The 23,699-nt window shown below is 35.0% G+C and overlaps 2 protein-coding genes and 1 pseudogene across 2 annotated transcripts; all 3 read left to right on the forward strand.

The window, feature by feature from the left end:
• The first annotated feature begins 5,718 nt into the window (after positions 1 to 5,718).
• On the forward strand, positions 5,719 to 7,222 carry LOC143634203 (UPF0481 protein At3g47200-like). Its single transcript, XM_077102356.1, has one exon. It carries the CDS (start codon positions 5,768 to 5,770, stop codon positions 7,220 to 7,222), a length of 1,455 nt encoding a protein of 484 aa, XP_076958471.1. The 5' UTR covers positions 5,719 to 5,767.
• A 2,209-nt stretch (positions 7,223 to 9,431) lies between these two features.
• LOC143634152 (nuclear intron maturase 3, mitochondrial pseudogene) lies at positions 9,432 to 11,682 on the forward strand (annotated as a pseudogene).
• A 1,624-nt stretch (positions 11,683 to 13,306) lies between these two features.
• LOC143634204 (putative methyltransferase PMT6) lies at positions 13,307 to 20,280 on the forward strand. Its single transcript, XM_077102357.1, has 7 exons — positions 13,307 to 13,466; positions 15,193 to 15,607; positions 16,023 to 16,312; positions 16,965 to 17,354; positions 18,511 to 18,757; positions 19,887 to 20,025; positions 20,131 to 20,280. The coding sequence occupies exons 1-7, from the start codon at positions 13,307 to 13,309 to the stop codon at positions 20,278 to 20,280; spliced, it is 1,791 nt and encodes a 596-aa protein (XP_076958472.1).
• Positions 20,281 to 23,699: the final 3,419 nt, after the last annotated feature.

Consider the following 23,699-nt stretch of genomic DNA (forward strand, 5'->3'; position numbering starts at 1 on the left):
AAAGCTTAAAACTGACCAAAACAAAAGGTAATAACAAACAATTTTTTTACTAAAATGACTTGTATAAAAATAAATAAAAGTTTTTTTTAATAAAGAAAAAAATAATTATTTGTGGGATTGAACTCGTAAAATCAAAAAAGAAACCATTTTAAAGAAAGAATCATTTGTGGGAATTGAACCCATGAAGAAAAAAGAAAAACATTTGCGGGAATTGAACTAATGACTTTAATTCCATAGTCAACCTTTCTTCCATCCAACCAATGAGTCATTTTGTAAGTTTTTTTCTTAAAACAAAATTATATATAAAATATAAATATATTTTTTTTGGACAATTATGGGCCTTTTGGTTCCAAGAAGGTTTGGGTCCGCCCTTGCCCTCCCTATGGGTCGGGCATGCTCTTGTTGTATAATTTAGTAACTGGGAAATCGATTTTCATTTATGAGAAGTCCTGATTGCACCAATTGGACACCCTTCTCCAAATATCGATTGTGGGAGGGCGCATGTCAAACACATTAGTAATGATTTCTGTCGAAAAAGTAACAAAACTGACAGTCTATAGACTGGATAGAATGCCAATGTTCATTAGATTTGGTGATGAAGGTATGTGATTGTGCATAACTCTACACAAAACACGAAATTATCATCGACACCCATTTTGTTCTTGCAATATTCTATGTCTGAAAACCCTTCTTGTAAAATACACACTATTTCTTTTCGTGACATGTTATGAAAAAAACAACTAGTTAAAGAAGTTTCCAACGAGACAAACGATCAAAGCTAACTTCAGGCATGCTGATGGTTCTAGATTTTCCAGCGATTATAAGTCATACATAGTTATATATGAACCACGGTGTTAGGAAACGATAAATAAAAGACAGTAATTATTTTTTATTGAAAAAAAATTCAAATCAACCCGAGTAATGGTCAAACCAAATTAGGATTAAAACGGGTTCATGTCAAAGTAAGCTGCTTTAAAAAAAACCAAATCAATTTGTTATGGTTATAAATGAGTTAAAGTCATTGCCTTATGCATAAGTTGTTACACAAGAAGACACAATAATAATGATCAAACTAATAGTTTTAGAGCCAGAAAATGGTGATAGGTGACGCTTATTAGGTCTCGTGTAAAGCTATCATGTTATAAAAGATAAAGTAAATCGGTTTTTATTAATTCTAACTATTGCCTTTTGGTCACTGTCAATCCCAACTAATAAATTAGCTACCAACGATCCCAACTTTTAACGTATTTGTTCCTAATGGTCCGCGACTAACAGAATCATAACGCTGTTAGTTTCAAGTCGTCGGAAAAACGTTTTTGACCGTTAGGAACAGATACATTAAAAGTTAGGACTGTCAGCAGCCAATTCGTTAGTTAGGACCGGCAGTGACCAAAAGACAATAATTGAAATTAATATAACCAATACATCAAAGATAAATGATGATTATGTGGTGTACTTGAAAGTAAGGAATAACTTACAACTCACATTGATATTAAATTTAATAAAAAAAAAGAGATTAAGAAAGAGGTTCACTGGATTATAGTAATTAAGAATGTTGGTCAAAATGCAATTAGAAACCAATCAACCATAATGGTACGAATCATTTTCTCAACCACTAGGCAACTTTGATATCATGAAATCTTCTTTCATGGCTGATTTTGCGGATATTAAAGTTTAATCTATATTAATATAATAACAACGCTTGTAATATATAATTTGTGTTTAAATGAATTTTACTTTGTATTTGTGTATTACTGGTTTGGTCGGTTTTGGTTATTTTAGTTACCGTACAAAAACTTAAAAAAATGGGGAAAATAAAAAAAAAATGAAGTGGACTAATGGGGTGGCCAGTGGCGGATCCATAATTTTTTTCCAGTAGGTTCACTGTTTTTAGGTGCTCCGAATTCATAGGATTGGACATAAAAATTTTGAGGTCGATTCAATGGTTTGGGTCGGGTAAAGGTAATCACATAATAAAATACGATACAGTTATAAAAAAAACGTCTCCCTTAAAAACAACGAATAATCCGCATGCCTTTGCCATTGGTGTAACTACACGAGTGGGCTAATGACTGTGTTTTTTCTTACGGTTAAAACTACGCTTAAATTTCATCTTAATTTCACAAGTTATAAATAGATAAAGTTTCATAAACATAAAGACAAATGCTACAATTGCATACACTTTTACACTTAGAACAATCCTATTTGTTAAATTAGGCCACATCTTCATCTTTTTCCCCATATCTAGATATATATATGCATCGGTAAATAAATTATTAAACCAAGAATGTAATCCTAAATATTTAAAAAAAACAATGCATCAGCACAATTACATAGCACAGGAAAGCTAACATGAACCCATGTATCTCCAACTATAAAATAGAGACTTAACCACTAGAGCATTTGTTTAATTTGTGTATGAGTTCACTATATATTTTATATGTGGGTTCACTCCAGTCTTTTTATATGGACGTTCTACTTAAAATCCGAAACTCAGTGGATTCCTGTGAATCCGGTTGACCCACACTAGATCCGCCCATGGGGGTGGCGTCAGTTGGTAAAATTGGTCGTTGGTATAACCCGAACATTGAGGCTTAGTCTACATGAATTTGTTCGGTTTCCGTTATGTTCTTCACGGTACAAGGACCAAAAAAATTAAAAGAAAAAAACAAGAAAAACAAAATTCAATGATCAATGCGGTGCCGTCAAATAACCCAATCTAAAAGCCTGATTCACATTTGATTTCTTTTTTACTTTTGTATCTATTTTCACTAAATTTTTTTATTATTTTGTTGTATATTAGATACTGATGCATTTTAATATTCTATGAAGTTTAATTAGTTTCCACTTTCCACATTCCAAAACATTTAACATTATACACTAATATAAAATTTATATTAATACATAATATAAGTTTACCTATGTTGTTAGTATATTTTCATAACCGGATCGGACACTGAACCGGTTGGGTTACCGGTTCACCGGTTTAACCGGTTGAACGGGTAGGACCGGCCGAACTAAAAAATTATGAAAAAAAATGTTAAATGAAAAAATATATAAAAATTTCATAATAAACCGGTTGAACCGGCCCGGTTTTGCAGTCGGACCGGTGAACCGGTTCGGATCCGCCGGTTCTTTAGGAAGCGAGTGAACTATATTGAACCGGACCGGTCGGGTGACCGAATCCCGGTCGAACCGGTCGGACCGGTCGAACCGGTCCGGTTTTAAAAACATTGCTTGTTACAATGTAGATAGAATCTTGTTGCCACATAAATTAAAAAAATATGCATCTTCTTGTGATTTTCTCATAATTTATTGAACTAATTTGACACAAAGACAATCATACTTTTATTTTTAGATAGAATCTTGTGATTTTTTCGCGCCTGAAGCTGTGGAGCTACTTACCCGTGTTCAGCGGGTCATGCATAGTAATGTTATGACTCCAAGATCAGCAAATATAATTTTTAAAAGATTGGGTTTTGCGATTCAAAAAGGGGGTAGCGGCGCAGCTTGTTGCCCGCTTGCCTTCTGTTTCGATGTAATCCAATGAACATGATTGTTTTAATTTAAAAAAAAAGATAACTTTTTCCTTAAACGGCATTTTTATAATTAACTACCATGATTAACTCATTGGTGGCCTCAAAATGCTATCATTGATTAATCATTTAAATTAGTAGCACATTGACCGGTATAAACCAGTATTATCTTTGACACACCATTAAAGTATTGTCTTTATTGGTCTTTATTTTATTTGACCCTAAGAATGTATGACCAAAGGTTGTTATATGTTTTCACATTTGTTGGTCTTCATATTTTGTTAACGGCCAAATTTTATAAAAAAGCCAGTTAATTGTAAATATGGTTCCTGTGGTAGAACCCTAAACGCATATTACAACCCCGTGGTGTCGTTTTTACAGATATGTAGTGACACTTTTTTCAGATTACAATAAGCGTTTGAGGTTCCACCACATGGATCATATTTGCAATTAACTCAAAAAAACAAAATTTAATCTACTCACAAAAACTTTGAATTTGTAATGAGCTAGTATTTTACCCGGCGCGTTGCGTCGGGGCAAGTCGATAAAACCTGGATGGTGATAAACTTAAGCATTGTCGGTCCTGAACATTGAGGCGGTAAGTCAACGCGAATTCGTTCGGTTTCAGTACCATAACTAAAACTAGAAATAAAACCAAAAAAAATATATATATAAAAAATGGGGTGGACTAATGAGGTGGCGTCGTTTAAAACTAGGGCGTTGAGAAGCGCACACGGTGGTCTACGCAAATTCGGTTGGTTTTCATCACGTTCGTTACGGTACTGGAATTAAAGCAATATATATCGCATTCGGTCGGTTTTTGTTACGTTTGTTACCGTACCGGAAATAAAACAAAATTCGATGAGTATATACAAATTCGATCGATATCCGTCACGTTCGGTCAGATACCAGAACGTACTAAAACTAAAAAAACATAATTGGCATTAGGCCGGCTTTCATTACAATATCGAAAGTAAAGCAAAAGGAAATAACAAAATGTCGTTGACATATATGATGCCGCCAAGTGACCAGCGGGCCTTAGCGGCACCAAAGTCCTTATTTGTCATAACAATAATTTGAATAACAAAACAATTATAAAGAAACTAGAATCTAACAATGTGTCCACAACTTACCAGTTTCACAATTTTCGAGGCGACTCCACTGCAACCATTTTAGGCACCATCACCACAACCACCTATCAATCATCACCGCAGGGTACCGTCACCATATAGGGCGACGGTGGCAAAAATACAACATTAACTTCTTTTAAAAAAAAATGTTTGAAGCTACCCCAAATACGAATATACCCGATTTCATGTTTTCTTGCCCATACCCGGTTTTTCTAGCACCTCTAAGTTAGAGGCCCACGAATAATGGGCTAATAAGTAAATAAGTAATAACTAACCTTCATTTTGACTTAAAACCCATTAATTTTATTGGGTTCATTTAAACTAATTACGATTCTCATGCATATTAACTTTAGCCGAAAAACACGATTCAACAAAACGTGAAGGGATTAAACATTAAACAAAAGATTTACGCGTTTTTTATGTTGACGGGAACGCATTCCTACCAAATAAAAGTTCAACTTTAAATTAAAATTTAGTTATAATTAGTTTAAATAAGCAAGTAAGATTGAGCATGTGCTCCTCGAGCATATAATACCCTACTTGCCCTAGCTATCTAGGTTAATTAGATTTTTGCATGACTTAGAACGACGGTCATCAAGTACAAATGGCATTGTTTGGATTTGTCACTATTAATCTTTTATTTGAACTGTTTATTGCCAATGTATTTTTTAATATTGTTTTTATTCTATAAAAGATATGAATACAGTTGTGTATCTTTTACAAATATGTAAATGATGATTTAAATCATAAAAAAGAAAAAAAAAATACTTGTAAGCATATCAACCAAATTTTATCATAAGCTTATCCCACTTTTTTAAGTCATGTGAAACTCATGGGAGTAACTTTATATATACATTAAGTTAGGAATACTACCCCCTTAATATACCAAAAGTAAGTGGTAGTTACTTATGCATCGTTTCATGATTCTTAACTTGGAGACAACTAAAGTAAAAAAGATTTCATTATTCTCTAGCAAGTACAAGTACCTGCCTATCACACACAAGAGAAAACACACCCATATATGACCTTGTACCAATACCATAACCAAGCACTTGCTTATGCTCCCATAATCACCAACATCCTAAACCCTGAAATCCAAAAATGTCGGTGGAAGATATAATCATAAACCCTGAAATCGAGGTCAATTATGGCGATTATGTTGACTCGATTATCAATGCCAATCCCAGTGCCAGTACAGCTAATGCCAATCCGTCACAACCCGCACCGATCCCCAAAGTTGTAGGATTGGTTAAAAAGACAGACGACTACGAGGAATACTATGTTCCAAAGGCTGTCTCCATTGGTCCCTATCATTTTGGCAAGCCAAACCTCAAGCCACTCCAAAATCTCAAGCCTGAGTTCACAAACAAACTCCTTAAAGGCAACAAGGAGACCGCAACAAGTTTGTACAATAAGCTTGGTGAAATGGTGCAAGATTTAAGAAAGTTTTATGAAGAAGACTCCACAACCGGGTTTAGTGACATGGAATTCACTAACATGATGGTGCTAGATGGTTGTTTTATTGTGTATTGCATTACAACCATCTATGTCGTAGGACTTGAACATTGGGGAGAGTTGAAAAACTATGAGTTTGCCTTGGTTTTTCATGATTTGTTCTTGCTGGAAAATCAAATTCCCTTCAAAGTTCTATGGGAAGTGAGCAGGTTGGTTAAAATAGACAAACGACTTTTTATATCTATCATTCAAGCGTTCAGCTATTATAGAATTTTAGCATATAGGAGGCCGGAAAGATTCAAATGGTTAAAATCAATACTTCATATCCTAAATGCTCAAAGTCAGCGAGAAGAATTAAATTGCTTGCATGAATCCCTAGAGACGTTTATCAGCAACTCACCCGATCATCTTCTCCATGTTCTTCATCATAGACTTCGTTGGAGCATAAAATCAGAACTTCCCACGGAAGAGTATGTTGTTGCGAATTATGCCAGTTGCAATTTTCGCAAAGCTAGTGAGCTTGTGGATATAGGGATCCATTTCAAGCCAAGTGACACAATGTCATTTGCTCGCATTGGGTTTTTCAAAGGCTGTTGGGGGTTCTCCGCAAATGTAGAACTCCTTCCAATAACCGTGAATGACTCCACCAAGCTTCTGTTGTTAAACTTGATGACGTATGAAACGTCCAGGTACTCAATTGCTGATTCATGGGTTACATCGTATGTAAGTCTTCTTGATTCTCTTATTGATGACGCTGAGGATGTTAAGGTTCTTAGAAGAGCTTGGGTGCTTGAAAACATGCAAGGGAGCGATGAGAAAGTCGCGGAATGCTTCAATGAAATAGGCACTGGTCTGCCTGTAAGTGGTTTAGAATATATGGAGGTTAAGAACAAGATACAAAAGCATTATGAAAGTTGGAGGAACACACTTTTCTCCCAACTGAAGAATGAATATTTCAAGAGCCCATGGGCAATTTTTGTACTTCTTGGAGCTTTGTTAGCTCTTTTTCTTAGTGTTGTTCAAACTTACTTCAGTGTCTGGAGTCCCAAAAGCGATTGTGATGATCTTTGCGTGTTTTTGAAGAAGAACCACCACTTATAAGAGGCGATGAGTCGAACTATACCCTTAATTTCGTTGTGTTGTGTTTGATTTGAGTGTTGTGTAAGAGAATATATGTTGTGAGTGCAACGTTGTAACTAAGGAATAAAAAGGTTTTCTATATATGTATGATTGTGTTTGCGTGTGGCTATTATTTGAAAAATAATGGAAATATGTTGTTATTTTATGATGACTTTTGATTTATGCTTAAAAAAATGTGAAAGTATATTATTAGTCAAAATTTTATGACCCAACTTATAAGTTGTATGATCTTGCTAAAATTCTGTTTGTAAACTACTAAAAAAACATATAGCATTTCGTTCAAAGACTTAAGAACATGTGTAGTTGCAAGCTTCTCTGTTACGTATAATGCGAAACGTATCAGACATGTCAACAAGGGGACGTTATGATAAAATATGGTGTAGTGTATAAAACTTCATAACCACCTCCTTCAATAATTACAAAATTATTATTTTTTCCGTTTCTTTCTATTTTTATTTTAAAAGATGTAAATGTTTTCAACCAATAATATATTTAAAAAAAAGATAAACAATTGCGTGATCTGGATAACGCCATAGATCAAAATTGAGCCCATAACCCCCCCCCCCCTCTCCAGGGGCAAAGTATAAGAGCCGGTGTGACCCCGGTCTCTGCCGTTTTTTGCTTAACAGGGTAAATTTTCACGATTTTGTTCGAAAATTTTTATAGGTATTGAGCATAGTCACCCCCGAGTTATTGGGTCGTTGACTTCGGCCGCCACGGTGACTAAGCCCAAACTTCGTCAGTGCCCCTTCCCAACCACCACGACGTATACTAACAAATAAAGGTAAAAAAAGCCAAAAATGTCAAAAACTTGGTTCGGGTATTTCAAAAACCCAGTTCAAGTACGGTCGAGTTCATAACCGGGTACCCGGCTCTCTTGCTTCTTCCAGGCCGTACCTGGTTTTTCTTTTTTTTTTTTCTAATCACCTCTAAATTAGAGGCTCACGAGCATCGGGCTAAAAGCTATCGATTATTTTATTTAAAGCCCATTAATTCTATTGAGTTCAAGTCTAGGGCGGTCCAAATCGCTCGTTGCTCGCTCAGAAATTGCTTAAAATGGCCGCTCGTTTTTCAGCTCGATTGTAAACAAGCCGCTCGGTTCCATTTTTATAGTCTGCAAACGAGCCAATCAACGAGCAAAGGTCTGTTCGGATCTGCTCGAATATTTTTAATTTATTTTATATATAATTATATATGAAAAAATATATAAATATGCAAACAACATACATAAATATAAGTAGGGGTGCAAATGAGTCGAGCCGAGCCCGAGCTCGACTAGGCTCGAGCTCGGCTCATTTAGCTTACACAGAGCTTGAGCTCAAGCTCGGCTCGTTTCGAGCTCTATTTTCAAAGCTCGAACTCGGCTCGTGAGTAGATTTTCAAGCTCGAGCTTGGCTCGGGCTCGACTCGTTTACTATATATCAACTATTTTTTTTATATAATTATAATTAGTTTTCTATATTTTTTCTATTATAACTTTATGTATAAAATAATATATATTATTTAGTTATTTTTATTTATTTTTTCATAACATTAGATATATTAGTTAGTAATTATTAAATATATATATTTTCAAAAAGTAAATAAATGATAGGCTCGTTTAGGCTCGCGAGCCGGCTCGAGCTCAATAAGTGAAGCTCGGGCTCGGGCTCGTTTATTAAATGAGCTTATTTTTAGGCTCGAGCTCGGGCTCGATTAAGCTCGGCTCAATCGAGCTTTTTAACGAACCGATCTCTATTAGCTCGGCTTATTTGCACCCCTAAATATAAGTATACATTTTTTAAATCCTTTAAAATTTTCCCAATTCCGTCAATTTTATAGTTTTATTTGTTTGCTGCAAATTTTGAGAATACATGAAGTTTGTTTACATGCTCATTATATCTTAGTTCAAATTTATTTCTCATAAAAATTTACAACCTATTATACGTTTGCTTGAAAACAACTATTATGTTTACAAATATATTATTTACAACCTTCAAAACTTATTTCTTATTGAAAATTTTAACGTGAAAAAGAAATAAATAATGCTCAAAAACTACTCGATGCTCGATTCGATTTTGGTTCGGTTCAAATTTCAGTTGTTCGGTTCGGTTCGGTTGCAAAACGAGCCCAAGCAACAACCCCTAACAAAACCCCAACTCAAAACCCCAAGTCAACAACCCCTACTCACTCCAATGCTTTTAATTTTCCGGCGAACCACCGCCAGACTTCTCTGCACCGCCACCGTATCTCCGCCGCCACAACCCCTAACAAAACCCCAACTCAAAACCCTAGTCTTATCCAATTACCACCACGGCAAGTTCACCAACCTCTTCCAAAATGTCATCGTTTCACCCTCCGTCTTATTAACCGCCGCCCACAACTTAACCCACTCACCACACCCACCAATTCCCGCCAATTTCTTCTCAATTTCATCACTTTCCAACGATCTCATCCAAAACACGTTTGATTTCGAGTCCAATTGCATCAAATTGACCAACAAAAACGACCCATGTACTCTAATTCTCCCCAATTTGAAGCTCAAGGTCTTAATTGAATCAATCAGACTCGTTCTTGAACTTGTGTATGACGACCGGTTTGCAACGTTTAGCTACGGTGGCCGGGTTAATCTCGGTCGGCATACCGCGATTCGGTATCTGAAGAACACCGTTGAAAACCCCAATTGGTGGTTTACGGTAACGTTTAATGGTATTAATGATAATAAGTTTAAAAAGATTGAAACTTTGAATAAGTTGTGTGTGATTATTGAACAGAAGATTGAGGATAAGATGTTAATTGGTGTAATTAGGAAGTTGGTTGAGTCTAATTTAGCCCGGATCGAATTTGGAGGTGGGTGTTTAGGAAACGGGTTTCCGCAAGAATGCGGGTTGGATTCGATGTTGGTTAATGTTTACTTAAACGGGTTTGATCAGAAGTTGCAGGATTTGAGGTTGATGATTAATAAGGAGACATTAAAAGATAGATTAGAGAATCAAGATAGTTATATGGTGTATAAGCCGTTAAAGGTTTATGCGGTTAGATACTTAGATGAAGTGCTTGTGATTACGTCGGGGACGAAGGGTTTAACGGTGAAGTTAAAGAATCTTGTGGTTAAGTTTCTTGAGGGGAGTTTAGGTTTGGAGGTGGATAAGGTGAAGACGGTTGTGCATAGTGCGGGTTCGGAGGAGGTTAGGTTTTTGGGGATGGATATTCGGGCGGTGGCGCCTTCGGTTTTGAATCCGCCGATGTCGGAAAAGGCGATTAGGGCAAGGAAAAAGTATTTGAGACAGAAGGAAGTGAGGCTGCAGGAGCTTAAGAATAGACGGGAGACGAATAGGAAGAAACTCGGTTTGAAGATCTTTGATCATGTTTATAAGAAGTTGAAGACGAGTAACGGGTTCAAGTTTGGTTTTGATATCGAGAAAGAGGTTAACGAGGTTTTTGAAGTTTGGGGTCGTGAGACGGTTGATGAGGTTTTGAAGTCGGTTGATGAGCGTGCAGCGTTGTATCGTAAGCTTTCTGGTGGTGATTTTTTGTTGTTGAAACGGATTAGAGACCAACTTCCATTCGAACTTGTGGATTCATACGATAAATTTCAAGAAAAAGTTGATAAATATTTGAATCCAATGAAAGCTAGTAAAGAGATAGAACAAAGAGAGTTAAAGTTGGAAGAGGAAGAAGAAAAGAAATACACGGAACGAACGGTCAAAGATTTGACCATACTTCGTGTAAAAGTCGACGCACCCGACCGGCTTGTTAGACAGGCGGTTAGGCTAGCCGGGTTCACCAACAACATGGGCCGACCGAAACCGATCAGTTCACTCATGATTCTAGACGACGTCGATATTATCAAATGGTACGCGGGTGTTGGAAAACGATGGCTCGATTACTTTTGCTGTTGTCATAATTTCAAGATCATTAAAACCATTGTAAACTACCATTTACGATTCTCGTGCATATTAACATTAGCCGAAAAGCACGAGTCAACAAAACGTGAAGCGATTAAACATTACACGAAAGATTTGCGTGTTTTTGATGTTGATGGGAACGACGCGTTAAGCTTTCCTACCGAACGGGAGATTAAAATGATGGGCGATAAGAATCTTGTTGACCCGAAGCCCGTGGACGGGGCTTTGACCATGTTGTTGACTCGGTTGGCTGCAGATGAGGATTTGTATCGATGTGAGGTTCATTTTTGCGAAAGATTTGATACGAACGTGTATCGGATTCGGTTGCTGCAGAAAGATTTGAACTTGGATGATGGGAAGCCATGGGTTTTGGGTATGGGTGTTGTTCATGATGTTTTTGATAGAAAGTGTGTTCCTTTATGTTCAGATCATGCGAGTGAGATGTACATTGGTGCACTTACACTCCAAGATGTTGACTTTTCAAGTTTACTAAATGTTTGACTTCAAATTTGAGGTACAAACTTGTATTTGTTCATATAGATAGTCAGAGCATGACATTTTTTTTGCTTTATTGATTTAAGTTCATCATCATCGTACTCAGTATATCCCACCAATAGCAAAGCTATGGCAGGGTCTGAGGAGGATATGATTTAGACAACCTTACCTCTACCCCGTAGGAATAGAGAGCCTGCCTCCGGTGAGACCCCCGGCTCGATAGTAGTTTTGCATCAAGCCTTGGACTAAGGCACATAACACTCAACCATTGGGACACCGGCCAATTGGTGCATGTATCCTTGTCTTTCGATTATCAACGCCGCCACATGATGCCTGATTAACCTTCCGCCACTTTTAAAGTTATTTTCACGATATTAGTAAAATAGTGTCAAAATTAGTGCAATTTCACTTTTGCCCATATATGCGCTACCACAAGCAGGGCGCTTTACTGATATAAGTTTGAAGAGAGTAAATTTAAGCTGCTTATAAATTTCATATTCACCCAATAATTAATAAATCTTTGTACAATGATTCTACAACAATTATTGTATTTTAGAACACTTTATTTTAGAGAATTTGAGTTTGATGTACAAGTATAACATAACTTGAGATGATGATAAGGAACTTACTGTATCACACATTCTCCTCTTCATATCAGTATAGAAGCTTTCTGAAAATCATTCATGATTCGGTTTTTTGTTTACGGTTAAAAAAGTTATCCGTCAAACCAAAAATATAAGCGAACTGGACTCATGAAGTTCTGAATTGAGCTGAAAACCAAATTCGAATTCGGTTTGATTTTTGATCGAATAATCTTCTTTGGTTCTTTTTACGCAATCATTTAACATAAACACTATTTGATAGTGGGTTTAGCCGAATTCGAGTTTTTGAAAACCTAAAGTTGAATTCGATATGTAATTTGGTTTGTTTTTAATATATTTCGATTTAGTTCAGATTGGCTTTTGGTTTAATTGGTTTGAAACCAGATACCGAAAAAACCAAACTGGAACAAAAACCGACGGTTTGGTTTTATGTTTTTGTAAAAACCGAACTAACGGTTTGGCTTTGGTTTTGCATGTAATAAAAACCGAAAAAACTGAACCAAACCAAATTCCTAAATTTTTGTTTCTTTTATATTTTATATTAAATAATTTATAATAAGAATTTAATAAATATGTAATTCACATATTTTTGATCAAAATGTATAATAAGCCTATTATTTTACAATTAACAAAATTATTTATACCTAAATTCATTTTTTTCTACAACTTTATTTTCGGTCAAAAATTTCAAGCTCAAATGACAAAACCTAAAAAACCGAAACCAAACAAAAACCGAAAATCGAAATCGATAAAACCGAAACCGAACAGTTTCAAAAACTCCAAAAACCGAAAAGTTTTGGTTTTCAGTTATGTTTTAGCCGAAAATCGCACCGAACCACACCTCGAACACCCCTACATTTGATCTGCTGTCATAGTTATAAAAGGCCAATAGAAGTAACAAAAAATTAATTTTCTTGCAACTGTCGACACGTGTCTCTTCAACTCATTCTGGAGCTCAAACATTCATGACACATTATTACCAGCTAGCTGCATGCTTAGTCTTCATACTATCAAAACCAAAACCCTAATTCCACTTTACCTTCAAAATTATTATCAATCAAATGGCCCGATTCGGCTGGTCGACATCATCACCTTACAATTCAAAATCAGGGCGATTGATACTGCTGGTTGTTGTAGTGATCACTGCGTCTTTCTTTACCGGGATGTATTTTGGACGGAATTATTCTAATTATCCGGTCATACCATCGTCTAAACTATTAGGTACTAATATTTGAAGCTTGAAATTAAGTTAGTTTTTGAAAAAAAGATTGTATCTTGATTCTTGAATGAATTAGTTACAAAGGAGGGTAACTCATACTCGGGTTGGTTTGTATACGAGCCGACCCGGGCTTGGTTTGTAAACGAGCGGAACGGGCCGGCTTGGTTTGTAATCGAGCTCACCAGGGCCGACTTGGTTTGTAAAACGAGCTGACCCGGGCCCGCTTGGTTTGTAAAACGAGCCGACCGGGTCTGCTTGGTTTGTAAAACAAGCTGACCCAGGCCCGCTTGGTTTGTAAACGAGCGGAGCTGGGCCAACTTGGTTTGTAAACGGGCGGAGCTGGGCCGGCTTGGTTTGTAAAACGAGCGGACAGGGCCGGCTTGGTTTGTAAAACGAGCGGAGCGGGCTGGCTTGGTTTGTAAAACGAGCAGACCGGGCCGGCTTGGTTTGTAAATGGGCGGAGCTGGGCCGACTTGGTTTTAAATGATCGGAGTGGGGCCGGCTTGGTTTGTAAATGAGATGAGCTGAGTCAGTTTGATTTGTAAACAAGCCAAGCCGAGCTGAATTGGCTTGTAAACGAGACGGGCCAAGCTTGGTTTGTAAATGAGATGAGCTGAGTCGGCCTAGTTTGTAAACGATACGAGCTGAGTCGGCTTTGTTTGTAAACGAGATGAGTCAAGCCGGCTTGGTTCGTAAATGAGACTAGTGGAGCTAACTAGCTGGCTTGGTTTGCAAACGTGACAGCTGAGCCAGCTTGGTTTGTAAACGGGCCGAGCTGATCCGGTTTGTTTTGTAAACGAGCCGGGCTGGCTTAGTTTTTAAAAGCAACGAGCTGAGCTGACTTGGTTTGTAAACGAGACGGGCCAAGATGGCTTCTTTTGAAATGAGATGAGCGGAGCCGGCTTGGTTTGTATAATTGTATGTAAGCGACACAATTTCGAACGAGTTTATTTCGAGCATTTTTTGAGTCACGAGCAATTTGAACATCTTTAGACCTAGTATCAGGGGTGTAAATGAGCCAAGCCGAACTAAACTAGGCTCGTTTAACTTACTAGAGCTAAAGCTATATTTCTAAAGCTCAAGCTCCGCTCGTGAGAAAAAAATTTAAGCACATGCTGAGCTCAGCTCGATTTGTTTATTATTTGTTATGTCATTAAATTAAGATACATTTATAAATTTTTTAATATATATTTTAATTACAATATTAACATACAACTTAACATATATTTAGTTATTTTTATCATAAATTTCTACATAATAATAGTTAGAGTAAACTGCGGTTTTCGTCCCTGTGGTTTGTCCAAATCTACGGTTTTAGTCCAATAGTTTCAAATTTGCTATTTTCGTCCCTATGGTTTCATTTCATTTGCAATTAAACCCGATCACACTAACCCCGTTAAGTCTGGCTGTTCACGTGAGGGGTAGTTTTGTCCTTTTTTCTCCCCAAATAAACCCCAGCTTTAATTCACAAGCCCCCTCACGTGAGAGGGCTGGGTGTATTTGAGAAAAAAGGACAAAAATGCCCCAGACGTGAGGGGCACGCTGATGGGTTTAACGGTCAGACTTAACGGAGTTAGTGAGATCGGGTTTAATTGCAAGTGAAATGAAACCACAGGGACGAAAATAGCAAATTTGAAACTATTGGACTAAAACCGCAGATTTGGACAAACCACAGGGACGAAAACCACAGTTTACTCTAATAGTTATAAAACATGCATATATTTGCAGGTACTCCAACATTTAGTAACAAAATCACACTTACTCATCGTATATCACCGCTTACAATCCCCGAATCCGGGATGAACATATGTCCTATAGAATTTAACGAGCACATTCCGTGTCACGATCCATCATATATAAAAGAATTATCGTCAATTTTGGATCATGCTAAACGAGAAGAATTGGAGAGACATTGTCTGCCACTAGAAAGACGTTTATTTTGCTTAATACCGCCACCCGAAGATTACAAGTTGCCGATAAAATGGCCGACGAGTCGCGACTACGTGTGGCGGAGCAATGTGAATCATTCGCACCTCTCGGAAGTCAAAGGTGGTCAAAATTGGGTGCATGAAAAAGGTCAACTTTGGTGGTTTCCGGGTGGTGGGACTCATTTTAAACATGGGGCTAGTGAGTATATTCAGAGGTATGTTAAATGGACTTCCTTTTAGTCTGCATACTTTCTTGATTATACATTTACCTCAAAGTTTGACTTTTGACTATATATGCTATATGTGAAGAAATTCAAGATTTTGAATCTTGAAATTTATAAAGGGTCAAACTTTTCATTAATTTTGATTAAATTACTCACTTTTTTTTTTCTTTTCTTTAGTTTAAGGATTATTGACAATTAAAAGTTTAAAATGACCATATGCATTCTTTATTTTTTTAACACTTTTGAAATATATAAAATTTTTTAACTCTCAACATGTCAACCGCTATCCTAAACGCATTAATACCGGTGATGTACTTTGTCATACTGAGGACCGAAAGTAAAATTTGATCATACCATAGAGACCATCCGTGTAACTTTTTCTTTATTTAATTTCTTATTAATGCAGACTAGGCAATATGACAACAAACGAGACAGGTGATCTTCGTTCAGTTGGGGTATATCAAGTTCTTGATGTCGGTTGCGGTGTTGCTAGCTTTTCCGCGTATCTTTCTCCGTTAAATATAAACACAATGTCGTTTGCTCCTAAAGACGGACACGAAAATCAAATTCAGTTTGCTTTAGAACGCGGTATCGGTGCCATGATATCCGCTTTAGCCACAAAACAACTCCCTTTTCCTGCCAATTCTTTTGAAATGGTTCATTGTTCAAGATGCCGTGTTGATTGGCACGAAAACGGTATTTTTTTTTCAATTTATCGTATTACTTTGAATAATGCACGACCTTCAACTAGGAGTGAAGGTTTCGGTTTACGGTTTGGAGCGGGCTGAATAATCTTAATAAAAGTAAAATATGTTTTCATGTATAGGAATCAAACAGTTATAATGCATGTAAGTATTTCTAATTATTATACCCATATGCTGTTATTTTAACTGATTTCGCGGTACTAATTTTTTCATAGCTCTTATATTTTAAACTCTTTAAATTTGATCTTTTTTTAAAGCTATCATTTTATATAAATCATTTGTAACTTTACATTATCATGTGTATCCGTTCAAAATACCAAATCTTTTAGTTTCTACCCATTCGGTAGTAAATATAAAATCAGTTATTTACTGTAAATAATTACAGCACATAACATTCTCTTCGTTTATTAAGAAGTAGTTGTTTTCGTTTTATTTTCCATGGAATGAATAAGTATGTCATTTTACTATTTTGAAAGGGTAAAAATATGATATTATGACCAAAAGTTCAAACATCTTATGACATTTGTTATGTTCTTATCATTTAAGGGTAGTTTAGTCATTTCACACGCACTTAACTGAAAAACGTACGCCTGTGGGACCATCGAGTAATTATCTCTTAAGTTAACTTTATTTATTATGTGCAGATGGAATTCTACTAAAAGAAATAAACCGACTTCTTCGGTCAAACGGTTATTTTATATATTCGGGTCCTCCAGCTTACAGAAATGACAAAGATTATCCTGTTATTTGGGAAAAAATGGTGAATATAACTTCTAGAATGTGCTGGAAGCTTCTTGCTAGGAAGGTTCAGACCGCAATATGGATTAAAGAAGCTGACGTGGCATGCCTTCAACAGAATGCAGAACAAAATCTTATAAGTATATGTGATTCTGCAGATGATGCTAGCAATAAACCTTCATGGAAAATACCATTGAAGAATTGTGTTACACTTGACACCGCGGGTCCCAATTTGCGCAAGCTTCCCCCTGTACCGCAACGGTTTTCTTTTTATTCAGAAAGTCTTAATAATATAGGTACGCCCGTACGGGTTTATATATGTCATATGTGTGTGCATTCACACGCACACATACACATACACACTACCAAGATCATTTCAGAACTTTCAAATATTTTAAAAACGTTCAGAACTCTTAACAACCAGTTATATTATTTATTTATTTTATATGTTTAAATTTATTTGAGGGTAGTTTTGTCATTTGTTATATTAGAGAACAAAACTATTAACGGTTTTCCTCCAAAGAGTTCATACAAATTTAATATTTAAAATATGTAAGTCTCGTTTATATTAAGATAGTTTGAATAGGTTTGATTAGTTTTTATTATACATTTAATATTCCAGATTTGTAGCTTGTAACCGATTTTCTTTTCTTGTATTTACACCTTGCTATTGTTAATAACAAAATCAAGTTGGTTTGATAAACTTATTAGTTTTGTCATTTGTTGTTCGTAATTTTATGATTACATATATGCAAATTGGTTCTTACACACATGACATATATGAAATTTGATTATTACACATATGTAAACTCATGATTATGTAAAAGTTGTGTAAATTTAATAAATTTTTAGATTTGCGAGTACGCGCAGAATCAATTTTAGCTCTTCATTTTTTGATTGTTGATTTGTATTTTTTAAATTTTGTACTTATTACATATGCATGTGTAGGTTATTTACATCAAAGAATAATCAAATTAATATTTTCATACATATTTTGACTTTCTTTTGTTTATTTACAGATATGCAGGTTATATACATAAATGAACAATCGAACTATTTCTTCAAATTTTTGTTTAATTTTGTATTGTTTGTCTGTTTAGCTACATATGTGTATAGCTTAGCTTATATACATAAACGAACAATCAAACTAATTGTTCGTTTTCGTTTTCTAACTTCGTACCATTTCTAATTTTGTATTGTTTATCTGCATATTCGTCATATAGTTATTTATATACATAAACGACAATCAGTCTAATTTGTTCGTATTTTCTTTTATTTCAAGAGAGGAAAGAAAAACAATAACCATTACATTTATACGTTTTTCTCTTATATTAAAACTTTTTGAAATGAATAAAATAAATAACTCGAAATTGTTTTCTGCATGTTCTCGCAATATATAGTGTTCTGAACTGATTTCTCATACAAATTAATGCATATTTGTGACTTTTGCAGGTATGACACGAGAGAAGTTTTTATCCGATACCCTTTATTGGCAAGATCAAGTTCGTGAATATTGGAGGTTGATGAATGTTGACCACTCAACGATAAGAAATATTATGGAGATGAATGCCCATTATGGTGGATTTGCAGTTGCTTTTAGTACTTGGCCTGTTTGGGTGATGAATGTAGTCCCGACAACAACAAATGACACTTTGTCGGCTATTTATGAACGAGGTTTAATCGGTGCATCTCATGATTGGTAAGTTTAATTATCAGTTTTTATCTATATAATATGGCTGTAAATGAGCCAAGCCAGGGTCGGCTCAGCTTGTTTATCTTAACAATTAACCTGGAATGCTGAGCTCTAGCTCGGCTTGTCAAAAAGTTATAACCTGATAGCCCTCACAGCCCAGGCACAACGACGCAATTATCAGGGGCGCGCTCTACCCACTAAGCTAATAGCCCGTCGTGCGAGCCCCCCACCGGGGGCCCACTATGCCAAAAGCGAGAGAAACCCCCAACCATTTATGCGTTGGAGAGACCGTTTCTTATTTTGTGCCGAAGCTATTTATAAATCACAAGCTGAAACAGGTGAAATCAAAGGGCATTACTTGAATGCTACTGCGGGTACATGTGAAGAAATGATGAAAAGGGCTATATTTGCCAGAGAATTGGGAGTTCCTATCGTAATGCATGACTACCTAACAGGGGGATTCACTGTAAATACTAGCTTGGCTCATTATTGCCGAGATAATGTCTTGTTTATTTCTATAATTTAAAAAAAATAATTTTGAATTTTTTACACATATTGATATACATAAAAACAAAAACGTAATATTTTTAACATACATATAATGTAGAATTTATAAACTACAGAATATATAATTTATGTGCATTAAAATTTGGGTTGTAATTTATGTATATGTTACAGTTTGGGCTTTAAGTTAGAAGAGTTAACGGGCCAGATAACCATGGGTCACGCTCGGTTCATTTATCATAATGAGCTGAAACGTTGAGCTTGAGCTGAGCTGCTCAGCTCGTCAAAAGCCCAACCCAACATATTTATTATAAAAAAAAAGATATTGTTAATTATTAGTTTCTGACAAATTGATGTTGTACAAAACAATAAAATAATATTTTTGACATACATGCAATATTGAGCTTATAAAATACAAAATTTATAAAATTTATATTGAAGTTTTGATTATAAACTATATATATTAAAAAATGGGCTTTATTTGAAATGAGCCAGACAAGCGAGCCATCAAGCTATCTAACCTTGTCTTGGGCTTGGCTCATTTACAAACCTAGCTGTTTTCTAGCGAGTCTCGAGCCTCAAGCTTTTTGAACAACCCTATATGATACTAATCTTTTTACACCATTTATAGGTGCGAACCATTTTCATCATATCCGCGAACATATGATTTGCTACATGCAAATTATCTCTTCTCTCACTATGGAAACAATAAAGAGGGTTGCTTAGTTGAAGATATTATGCTCGAAATGGACCGTCTTGTACGGCCTCAGGTATATTTTTCAGTTTTTATTAATCCAATTATAGAAATATGCACATACCTTAGCATGAGATTAGATTTTTTAAATAAACTTGGTCATTGAGCTTGTTTAAGGCAGGGATTTATTATTATTAGAGACGGTGAGTCGATTATATCAAGAATAAAAGAAATTGCCCCAAAGTTTTTATGGGAGGTGAAGTCATTTGTGCTTGAAGATCAACAAAAGCAACTAATAATTTGCCAAAAGAAGTTTTGGGCAATTGCTTGATTATGATCCAAAGTATAAAGGTTTGGAGTTTTAAACTTGTTTAACAAATTTAGTTATTAGTTTATGTATAATATTAGGTATATTTTTCATCATTTGGCTTTTTAACTCACATAGTTAGCTCTCAAGTTTGTAATTTATTTCTCTTTTAGTGCTTAGTATTTTTTTTCCTTTTCTTTATGTTTTAGTTTATATTTCTTTGTCTATCTATACATTTAGCAACTTTTTTTCTTTTTAATTTTTTTTTAGGTTGCAAAATTATTAATTATGTGAAATAAAGGTACAAAAATGTATTGGATTACATCGAAACAGAAGGCAAGCGGGCAACAAGCTGCGCCGCTACCCCTTTTTGAATTGTCTTTTCAAATCAGATTTATATTTAAATCTTTTAATTGTCTTTTCAAAACTTTATCAAAGAATCAATTTTTAGTATAAATCACAAGTAACTTAATATTTCTACTAAAAAAGAATTCGTAGTTTTCTATTGACGTGACATGAAATTGCAAAACAAAACAAAATTTCAACACCAACCCAAAGATAGAGCCCCACGAAAATAAAACATAAAAACAAAATCATTAAATTTGGAAATCAAACCAGTAAACCCTAGATCTCAAATCAAATCATGAAATTTTGATCAAATCATCAAATTTGAGAAGATGAGGGTGGATGTTTTGCGGTGGCGCTGTGGTGGGTAGGGACACATAGTGCGGTGGTGCCGAAAGGTCGGAGAAAGCAAGGTGACTATTTGCGGTAGTTTGTGTTGCATATGCAATCATTAGGAACAAAAATGAAAGCAGGCAGTTAAACACATGTACAAACACATGTACGAGGTTTGTAAACTTTAAAAAACAATTGATGTCATTAAACGAATGTATTAGAATTAATGCATTTACGTAAAACTTCTTATAGGTGTCATAAGACACGTTGATATCTGTTGAGATTCGCCTTTTTACAATTTGTGCGGTATTTTTTAAGAGAAACTAGAATTTGGAATTTCATAGGCCCATGAACATCAACGAATACCACATTCATTTAAGTTTTTACAACTTTGTTTATATGGAAATTTTGGTTCTCTATATGTAATAATTTTTGTTATATTTATCTCAAAAAGTTTAGTTCTTAAATAAATGGATAATAATTAATTTTCTTAATAATAATAATAATAATTAGTTTCAATAAAATGGGTTATTCTGATAAAATTTCAGTCTATGTTTAGACATAAATTTTATTCAAGGCGTTTTCTTTTCATTACGCATATTTTATTATTTAATTATTTTTAAAATACAATACTTAAGTTTTCTGAAAATGTTAAAATGGGTAAGTTACACGAAACTTTTGTTACATAACGAATCTATAACGAATCTAACTGATGCTATACGAATTCTGACCGCATCTCCATCGCATTACGCCCAACTAATTAAAACAGTTATAACAAAAAAAAAAGACATAATGAAGAAGTCAAATATAGAGGGGTCATTTAATTTCTTCACAATTAGGTAACAATTAAAAAACTCATTAATTTAATTCACAATTTAAAAACCATCGTATTTTTTGTATTTTATGTGGAAGTTAAAATTTGGAGAAAGCTACCAAAGATTTAAGTTTGATATGACTAGACAACCCCATGCTTGTCGGCCTTGATATATTGCTTTATTAAAACACCTATTTATATTTATAATATATTTGCAATGTTTAGAATTCAAATTTTAAACTATTATAAAAATAAGTTATTGGCACAAGTGATACGAAAATACCATGAGAACATACCTTTTCATTTTACATCAAAATAATTTTTTATTCAAAATACTATAAGAACATACCTATAAAAATGCATTTTTTTCACGTAAGTGTTTGACTCTTTCATTGTCAAGGTCAATCCTATACTAAAAAAACTAATGTTGTTTTCCCTTAAGTTTCATTTATATTGTGTATAAATACTTTATTACATTCTGGAAGAGATAAAATAAATTGTTAATTAGAATTACAAGTTGCTTTTTCGTTGAAGCGGCATAACCTATTGTTCTTGACAACGAAAGTGAAGGATAAAAATATTGTTGATCACATTGTCAGTATGAATATCGTTCCTACACAATTTATAAGATTCTGGTGGAGATAAAAACCAGTTGTTAATTTTATTTTTTTATTATTAAGTAGGGAACTGATACCGCCGACACGGTGCCAAATCGAGCACCGTACGTTGGTACCTATTCGGTACTGACCTTTTGAGGTTGGATTGGTATGACACCGATAAATTTAAAACACAATAAAATGTATTACATGCATGGTTTTTAAAAACACCAGTAAATTTAAAACACAGGTGTTTTAAAGTTAATGTCTAAAATACATTTTCATTGTCGCTGTGTTTTAAACTGTTATATATGATTTTTTTTCTATATAATACTATGCCAAAAGCATTCAAGACATCATTCCTAAAATTTAAAATTCAATGTCTACGTAGACTTCTTATATTCTTTTTAGGGTTTTAGAGCATTCTCAGACCATTTCTTATAAATATGTGAGTGAGTTAATTATATAGTATGGTTGTAAGTAGAGGAAAGAAAAAAATGTTACTTGACAATGTTAAATTTGGGTTTATATTGTTCACATCGTATAATTCTTTAATAATTTATAAAAACGGTTGTGAGTAGAAGAGAAAACAAAGATAATGATTTAAATGTATAAAAAGTATTATTTAATTGAAAAAAAAAGAAAAATGACTTTCAGTTTAATTAAATTAATATGGATATAGAATAAACTAAGAATGCTCTCAGGTCTTCTTAATCATAAACATATATACAAATATAAACACAAATAAAGTATAAAAAATATAAATACTGTACTTATTTTGTACTATATATAAGCGGCAGTATCTTAGCTTCTTGGCTTCATTTGCAACTCAACTGCCAGTTTCCCTTATAAGTTACAAGGTGCTTATTTCATATATGATATATATGTTGGTGATCTACACTCACATGACCATGTGTTCGGGTCCTGAAGAAACACTAATTGACCCCGGGCATATTACGGATGATCTGGGGGTTAAATAGATGTTTCCCACGAGGGGTTAGATCCGGCGAAGATGGTTCTTCTGATAACCTGCAAAACAGACACCGTGAGCTCGTCACTGAGAAGGGGGGGTACCTCCTTGTGACCACCCTCCGGCGTGAGAATCATACTAGATTGCTCTTGAATATAAGTGTATATTAAGAGAATGACTAGAGCAGATATCAGGTAATATATCAAGATATGAGATATAAGATAAGATGATACCATTCCAAGGTGTTGGAGTATTTATAGCCGAAGGTAGGTTTCCAAGCAGGTACAGCCGGCTGAATAGTGTTCCTGTTCTGCCAACTGTGGGCTACGCACATGCCATGCTGGTGGTTGGTGGATAGGCAGCGGCTGATAATGACCAGGCCGGC

This window comes from Bidens hawaiensis, unplaced genomic scaffold (genome assembly GCF_021521415.1).
Source record: "Bidens hawaiensis isolate Kalapana, Puna unplaced genomic scaffold, B.hawaiensis_p1.1 tig00007028_1, whole genome shotgun sequence".
NCBI lineage: Eukaryota > Viridiplantae > Streptophyta > Magnoliopsida > Asterales > Asteraceae > Bidens > Bidens hawaiensis.